This window comes from Xenopus tropicalis, chromosome 2 (assembly GCF_000004195.4).
Source record: "Xenopus tropicalis strain Nigerian chromosome 2, UCB_Xtro_10.0, whole genome shotgun sequence".
Classification (NCBI taxonomy): Eukaryota; Metazoa; Chordata; class Amphibia; order Anura; family Pipidae; genus Xenopus; species Xenopus tropicalis.
The window spans coordinates 104,420,447-104,427,491 of NC_030678.2; the positions used below are offsets into that span (position 1 = coordinate 104,420,447).

At 42.8% G+C, this 7,045-nt stretch overlaps 1 protein-coding gene across 9 annotated transcripts in view; it reads right to left on the bottom strand.

Moving 5' to 3' along the window:
* The window catches only part of msi2 (musashi RNA binding protein 2), a 433,137-nt gene extending 430,702 nt beyond the window's left edge, over positions 1-2,435 (bottom strand). For 3 of the 9 annotated variants that reach the window (XM_004911720.4, XM_004911722.4, XM_004911717.4), the window contains exons 1-3: positions 1,895-2,433; positions 1,523-1,563; positions 1,031-1,112 (exon numbers count right to left, since the gene is read on the bottom strand). In XM_004911720.4, coding sequence (XP_004911777.1) covers positions 1,031-1,112; positions 1,523-1,563; positions 1,895-1,956 — 185 coding nt within the window. In that variant the 5' untranslated portion in view covers positions 1,957-2,433. Of the gene's footprint in view, positions 1-1,030; positions 1,113-1,522; positions 1,564-1,894 lie in introns of all 9 variants that reach the window. The other 6 variants (XM_004911724.4, XM_002936818.5, XM_004911718.4 and 3 more) reach the window with 3 other exon arrangements.
* Between the last annotated feature and the right edge of the window lie 4,610 nt (positions 2,436-7,045).

The following is a 7,045-nucleotide window of genomic DNA, read 5'->3' on the forward strand; positions in this document are numbered from 1 at the left end:
GAGCACAAGTAAACAGAGAAAGAAAAAGAAACACACAGATTTGCCATTGGAATCACATCAGGGACAGCACACTAGCCATTCTCCCAAGGCATCAGTCACACACAGGGGGAAACAATCTCCGGTGGTATCTATGGAACGCACAGGTATAAAGAGGGGATCTAAACAGAGGACTATGAGCAATGCCATGGCATTAGCAACCCTGGGACAGCTCTGCTTTTTGCATGTCAAGACTGTGAATCATTCAATGTATGTGTAATATTAACTAAGGTCATGCAGTGAAGGTGCACCTAGGCAAACTAAACACACAGAAGCCATGGCAGGTGCAAGGAGTCCAAAATAAGTCACCATAAAATGGCTTGTTCAGCTGGGCTTACACTCTAATGTAATCTAAACATATGTTTTGCATTATATCAAATGTCATAAACAGTTATTCCAAAAATATTAAAGAGGGGGTATATATGTTAATGAAGAGATGTAACTGAGGGAAATACTACAATCGCCCATATTATCACTTATTATAAATATACTAGTTGGGTCACAAACTCTGATGCTGGTACTAAATGATCATCACTTTACTGTTATTACATTATCCCACCACAGCACTGGTCCAATGTACAACCCAGATCACAATGTCATTTAAATAAGAAAATACTAAAGCAGAATCTCTCAAGAGACTCAAGGTTAAAAAAATGGTGCTAAAAATAAAAACTGGTACACACAACATCAAACAGTGGAAGGAGATATGTTTTCTGTGTTTAACCCTTTCAGAGCAGCTGTAACCTGCAATATACTGCAGTCCATAAGGCATGAAGGGGTTACTGGGAAATAAAGTAAGCTTTGTGATCATAAAGCAAGGAGACTTTGCAAATCTGGCACCAGTCAGACTGGAGGGTATGTGTGTGACCAATGAAGGAATGGTTGGAGATGGCATCTCTCTTTCCAGACCATTCACACAGAAAGATATTAAAAAAAAAAAAAAAAAGTAGCTGAAGAAGTTTTATGAAAAGCAGGAGAAAATGAAGACAGTTACCTGGATCGCTTTGTGGTGGGGTCCCTCATCACCATGCATTCTCTGATCTCTCCAAATTTGTTAAAATAGTCTCTGAGGCTATCTGTTCCCAAGCAGAGAAAAAAAAATGACAGCAATAAGAAATCAGCTACCAAAGGCTGCACTGTCACACTTCTACCCACCCAGAGGCATCCCATGGATTTAAAGCTTGGAGTGTCCTACCTGAAGCCCTCCAGCTGTAGTGCAACTACAGCCCCCGGCATCCCCCGTACAGTCTTCGCATGTCAGGTGATGCTGGGAGTTGTAGTTTATATAAGAGCTAGAAGGCTGCAGGTCGGACGTCCCTGATTTAAAGAGCCCCAAACAGCGATAGGGGTCGAATAGAGGACTCGGGAAGGAGAAATAAATAAATAAGGAGAGCGAGAAGTGGGAGGCATGGGAAGGGGAGATAGTGGGAGCCAGTAACAAAGAGCCATAACGGGAGGGAGCCCATGGGGATGAGAGCAGCCTTACCTGGGGAGGTCTGCCAGCTCAGGCCGCCGATGAACATTTTACTAGAAGAGGAGGAAAACATAACAGAAGTGAGCACAGATGTCAGATCGGCCATTTTGACGTGTAACTTACAAAAGCTAAAAGGGAGAGAGATAGGAGAGGGAGAGGTGATGGTGTAGGGAGAGGAGAGAGGGGGGAGGCCCCTCCGTGTTTTGAAATCAAACAAACTAAAAGGTGGAACTAAACAATCAGCCAGGGCAAACACTAACGGGGGATGTAATGGCACCCACCCCCCTCTTCTTCTCACTCACCCACCCACCTACTCAGTCCCTGCACTTGCCCTGTGCAGCCCAAAGGGGCACCAATCCAGGCAAAGCGGTGATGCCAACTTACCCGGGGTCGTGCTGAGAATCGTTCGGACTCCCAGAGGTGGCCTGGCTCCCATCTGCCTCCATAGCCTTCTCAACACAGTTACAAAAATAGAAAACAATGACAGTAATAAAAAGCTATATACAAAATAAAAGAAAATAAAAAAGAAGGAATAGGTCCAAGGCACAGGCAGCAAACTGTGAGACTAGGGAAGACTAGCGAAGCCCCGGCAGCACATGCACACACACAAACACATACAGGCAGAGCGCTGGGACTGTGTGCAGGACTCTATCAGGCAGCAGCTAAGCCAGGAGCCGCTAACAGAATATTATTGAGCCGGGAAGAAGCTCGTCACACGTGGGATCGGATCAGCTTAGCATGGGCTCAGCCTCCTCCTCCTCCTCCTCCCGCCCCCCTGGCAGCGCCACCTCCTCCTCCCAGAGCCACCGCGGAGGGACGGATTCTAGAACGTGGCGGATCCCAGCCTCCCTGACGTCACAATACCAGCCCGGCTCGGAACGTTAACCTGCTGCTCCCCAGCTGTCACTGAACTTCAACTTCTTTCCTGGGCTGCCGGGAAATGGAGTTCAACTGGGTCTCAGCCTAGCCCATTGCTCCTCCCCCTGTTTTTTCCAGTCACCTGCCTCCCTGCCTTTTTGGGTAGGCATAAAAATGTCTGTTAGTTAAGAAGATCGCTATTAAAGGGGCTGTACTTGAATTTAAAGCGCTCTGATGGGGCAGTCGTGCTGCGTTTGTCGTGCTGCAACTGGCTCCTTAAGACTCCGTTTTTGGATAAGCCTACAGCGAACGTTGGTACCAGAGGGCGAATTTGTCATTTCAGCACTCTGTCATAAATCTGGCGCACTCATCGCGTCTCCCTGTGGTATAGGAGCTCATCACAGAGCACACGGCGACCGTATATTCCACTACTGTCCGTGCTGCGACCTTTCAGCTATCGGTGTAATTCGGCTCACAGATTCCTTCAGCAGGAATGGAGCAGTGTAGCCTGAGCTTGGGGTGAGGGGTATGTGCACTGCTGTCCAGCAACACCTTAAAGGAGTGCAAGTGGGACCTTCCGTCCTACCCTAAAAACTATTAGTTGGCAGCCCATCTGCAGCAAACCAGTAACGTCGCAAAACTAACAGTAATTCAGACAGAATGGTAGTTTGTTATCAATAAGTATCTTATAGATACTTATTATATTCTCCCCTACCTCTTAGTATTTGTGGTTGAGAGTGTATTATGCATGACGTGATAGTTGAACTGGGTGTAATTTGCAATAACAGACTTGGCACCCTTACAAGTACTGCCTACTGTTTGTTGTTCCCAGACTAACGAACTGTGTTATGTCGTGTCAGCCTTTAGATACTGAGCGTAACGCTGCGTGATGTCATACCGCACCCAACAGAAAGGGCTGCTGTCCAGGGTGCTGAAAAGGGCACTTTGCTCCAGGGACGTTACCACTTTTCCCCCCAAGTATTTTTTTTGGAAACCTGTAAGAAAGATTCATTATGTATTAGCCACGCTACTAATCCATTTTTCATAGGATAAGGATCATGAATCTGTTCCTTTAAAAAAAGTACGGGATTTGTCTGTATCCTCAGTGTTCAACCAATCAAACAAAACCTGCCCCTTAAAGTCATGTGCCTTTAATACGCTTGACAACTGAATGAGACAAGTTTTATTTACAGATAATTACTTATTTAAATTTATCTCCACTACAATATGCAAATGAGGGTATGGTTTAATTGGACATTTGACCAATATTTTTGTGGTGGATCTGGTATTTGGCAGAATCCAAAAATTATGGTTTTGGTGTGTCCATAATTGTATTAGAGGTCTTATTGGAAACATGTTCCTCCAGTTCTAGACATAACTTAGTGTAGACCAGTGATCCCCAACTAGTGGCTCGGGGGCAACATGTTGCTCCCCAACCCCTTGGGTGTTGCTCTCAGTGCCCCCAAACCAGGTAGTTATTTTTGAATTCCTGACTTGGGGGCAAGTTTTGGATAAATAAAAACAAGATTTACTACCAAATAAAGCCTTCTGTAAGCTTTGTGTGCATAAAGGCTGCCTAATAGCCAATCTTAACCCTTATTTGGCACCTCCATGAACTTTTATGATGCTTGTGTTGCTCTCCAAGTCTTTTTACATTTGACTGTGGCTCACGAGTAAGAAAGGTTGGGGAACCCTGGTGTAGACTGTATCTTAGTTGAAATGAAGGAGTTAAAGTGTCCCCCCTGTAGTTATGGGCTGGGGTGCATACACTTTTCTAGACATCAGATGTTGCTGTTATTTTGGTACCTAGTAGTCCTTTCATTAGCTTAGTGGGAGCAATGGGAGAGCTTGATTGAGACATTTGGCTAAAATGGGTTTCTTACCTTCCAAACACTTTTTTCAGTTAAGTTGGTATCATATAGTGATGTGAGGGCTGGCCAACAACCACGGGACCCTCAGGTTGGGTGGGTTTGGGCCGACTTCCCCGCTCACAACCTTACTGTGCTGATTTCTTCCTCCGGTGAGCACCTTTATAAACTCTCACCTGCTTGGCTCTGCCCCCTTCCATGACACCTTGGCAGGGCAGCTTGGGTCTACAAATTTGGGTGAAGACACACAGAGCTACTAGTAGCAGCTACTTGCCATGGCTACAAAAGACAATGCTGATCATTTACTGATAATTGTTTCTACATGTGTTTTAGCAGGGGCAATTCTCAGTATTGTCTATGACAGGGTATTTTCTGGCATTTGGTAGCCATGACAAGTAGCTGCTACTAAGTAGCTCTATGTGTATTTACCCTTAGGGTCAGGTGCGGGTAGTGTAACAGCAGGATAGGGCTGGGTGCGGCTCAACTTTTTGTAGACCCGCACATCACTAGTATCAGACAGTACACCAGACATAATTACTTTTTTTTTTTTTAATTGCTTTCCATACGTATATTTTTTTTTACTGTTTTTCTAAGTTTCATTTTTCACCATCTCTTGTCTCCCTAGAGCAATTCTGGGAGGGGGGGTCATTAACTCTGTAAACTGTTCTAATTTGCTCCATTAGTTGATACTTTTCTTATCTTTGGCCCTGCTGAGTATAATCCCTGAGCTTCATTTAAAGGCAGTTGTTAAAACTGATACAGTAGTTGCTAATGCTATATTGATGCTGCTGAGAAATGTATCAAGTAATGGAGCAAATTGTTACAGTTCAGTGGCTCCACCTGGATTACTGAGTTAAAAGACTGAAACTCCAGATAATGGAACATACAAATAAAAAACTTGAAAAAAGTCTTTATTTCTGGGCAACTATCTGATGCCAACTGAACTCAAAAAGTGCTTGGATGGTGATCTGTCCTTTTAAGCTCTGCTTGCCCAAATGACTGATTGAATTCCAGAAAGAATGTATGTGTAGACTCAAGAGTTCAGTGCAGAGCTTGCAGCTACAAACTGAGAATATTGAGGAGGGGAATCAAGTGCAAAGGTATGACCCCAGTGCAAACATTGTCCTGGGGTCTTAGGCCTTTGGTTACCCCATTGCTTACCATTTGAAATAGCTCACTTTTGTAATGAGTGCTAGGGTATAAAATTAATGGGTAGCTACTCCACAGACCATCCTCTCTTTGCAAAAAGCACATTTTAAAAAGTATATAGGGAGGCAGTACTATTATTTTGCAGGTGCAGAAAAAATATATAGTGAGAGATGCAATTGAAAAGATCATGGTTTGTTTTCCACCAGGGTTAAAGTTGGGATACAAGTATCACCAGGTAAAATGCCTGGTTTTGCAGCAGGTAATGCTGTGTTTTATGTTACTGGCTTAGGAAAAGCCTGATTAGGCTGCAGGTAAGCAGCAAATTAAAGGGCTGTGGAATTACATAGTGGGGTTGAGCAGGAGGTTGATCCTTGACTGAGTGAAGGTCACTATCAGAGCGGGGCACAGGGCAGGAAGGCTGCATGCCTGCCTACCAGAAGCGTCTGTGGATTGTTAGCAACTATTGTATCAAATATATCAGTTGCCTTCAAACTTTATTATGAGAAAAAGAGATAGATATAAAAAAAGGAATTGAAACAAAGCTTAATTTCTGGTGTACTAAATAAAAACAAATGGATATTTTGCAAGTTCAGGGGTGGGGGTTGATTACAGTGAAACAACAACTGCAGAATGCATTATGAACACACTGGGAGAGCAGTAACAGAAATGTATAAAGGCTATGTGCCTCTGTATCTGTTGGATATTTTGTACATATGTTTGCATTCACCCCTCTCAAACAAACATTTTACCACCAGATTTGTCTTTAATGCCATAAAAAGCTCTTGAGGGCCAAACATTATGTCAACCCAAATTGCATTTGGAAGATCACAAAAGTTAAATGGGGTGTTTATAAAATAAAGGGGCTGATTACATTTCAAGAACCAGCAACACCAAAATATCTCAAAAACGTATATATTATACTTGTCTCTTGCATACCTGCAAAGAAAATCTATTTTAGAGCTAAAGCACACAAAATTATTTTAGGTGCTGTACCTGTTACAGGATATTGTTAATACTTGACTGGAACTGAAAACTGAACTAGAAACGGTACAGAAAAATTTCATGTGTAAAGAAAGTTTCTATAGACCTAAATGCATCTTTGAGGCACAAAATGTGCATTTTTTATTTAGTTTGTTTTTTCCCCATAAATAAAAACAATTTTACTGCACTTTTCAAGTATTACCAATTTCTTCAAGAGAAATGAAGCTGAAGCTTGCTCTTCTTGGTCATGTACACCTGGATGCATTGTTCTTCTTGGTGAGTCTATACCAGCCATTCTCAACCTGTGGGTCGGGACCCCTTTGGGGTCAAACAACTCTTTCACAGGGGTCGCCTAAGACCATTAGAAATACGTGTTTTTAGGAATAATTTTATTGTTGGGGGTCCCCACAACATGAGGAACTGTATTAAAGGGTTGAGGCATTAGGAAGGTTGAGAACCACTGGTCTATACTGATATTATATTTATTGCCCAGGAGACATCTTCTTAAAGCTCTATGTGATTTTCAAGGAATGATGTATGATGTAAGAGACAATTTGCAATCTGTCTGCATTTTGTATTTGTGATTTTTAATCACAATCGTTGCATAAAAAAAGGCATTCATTAATGATGCTTGCACCTTGCACTTTCATATAGTTATGTTTAGCTCTACTGTTCCATC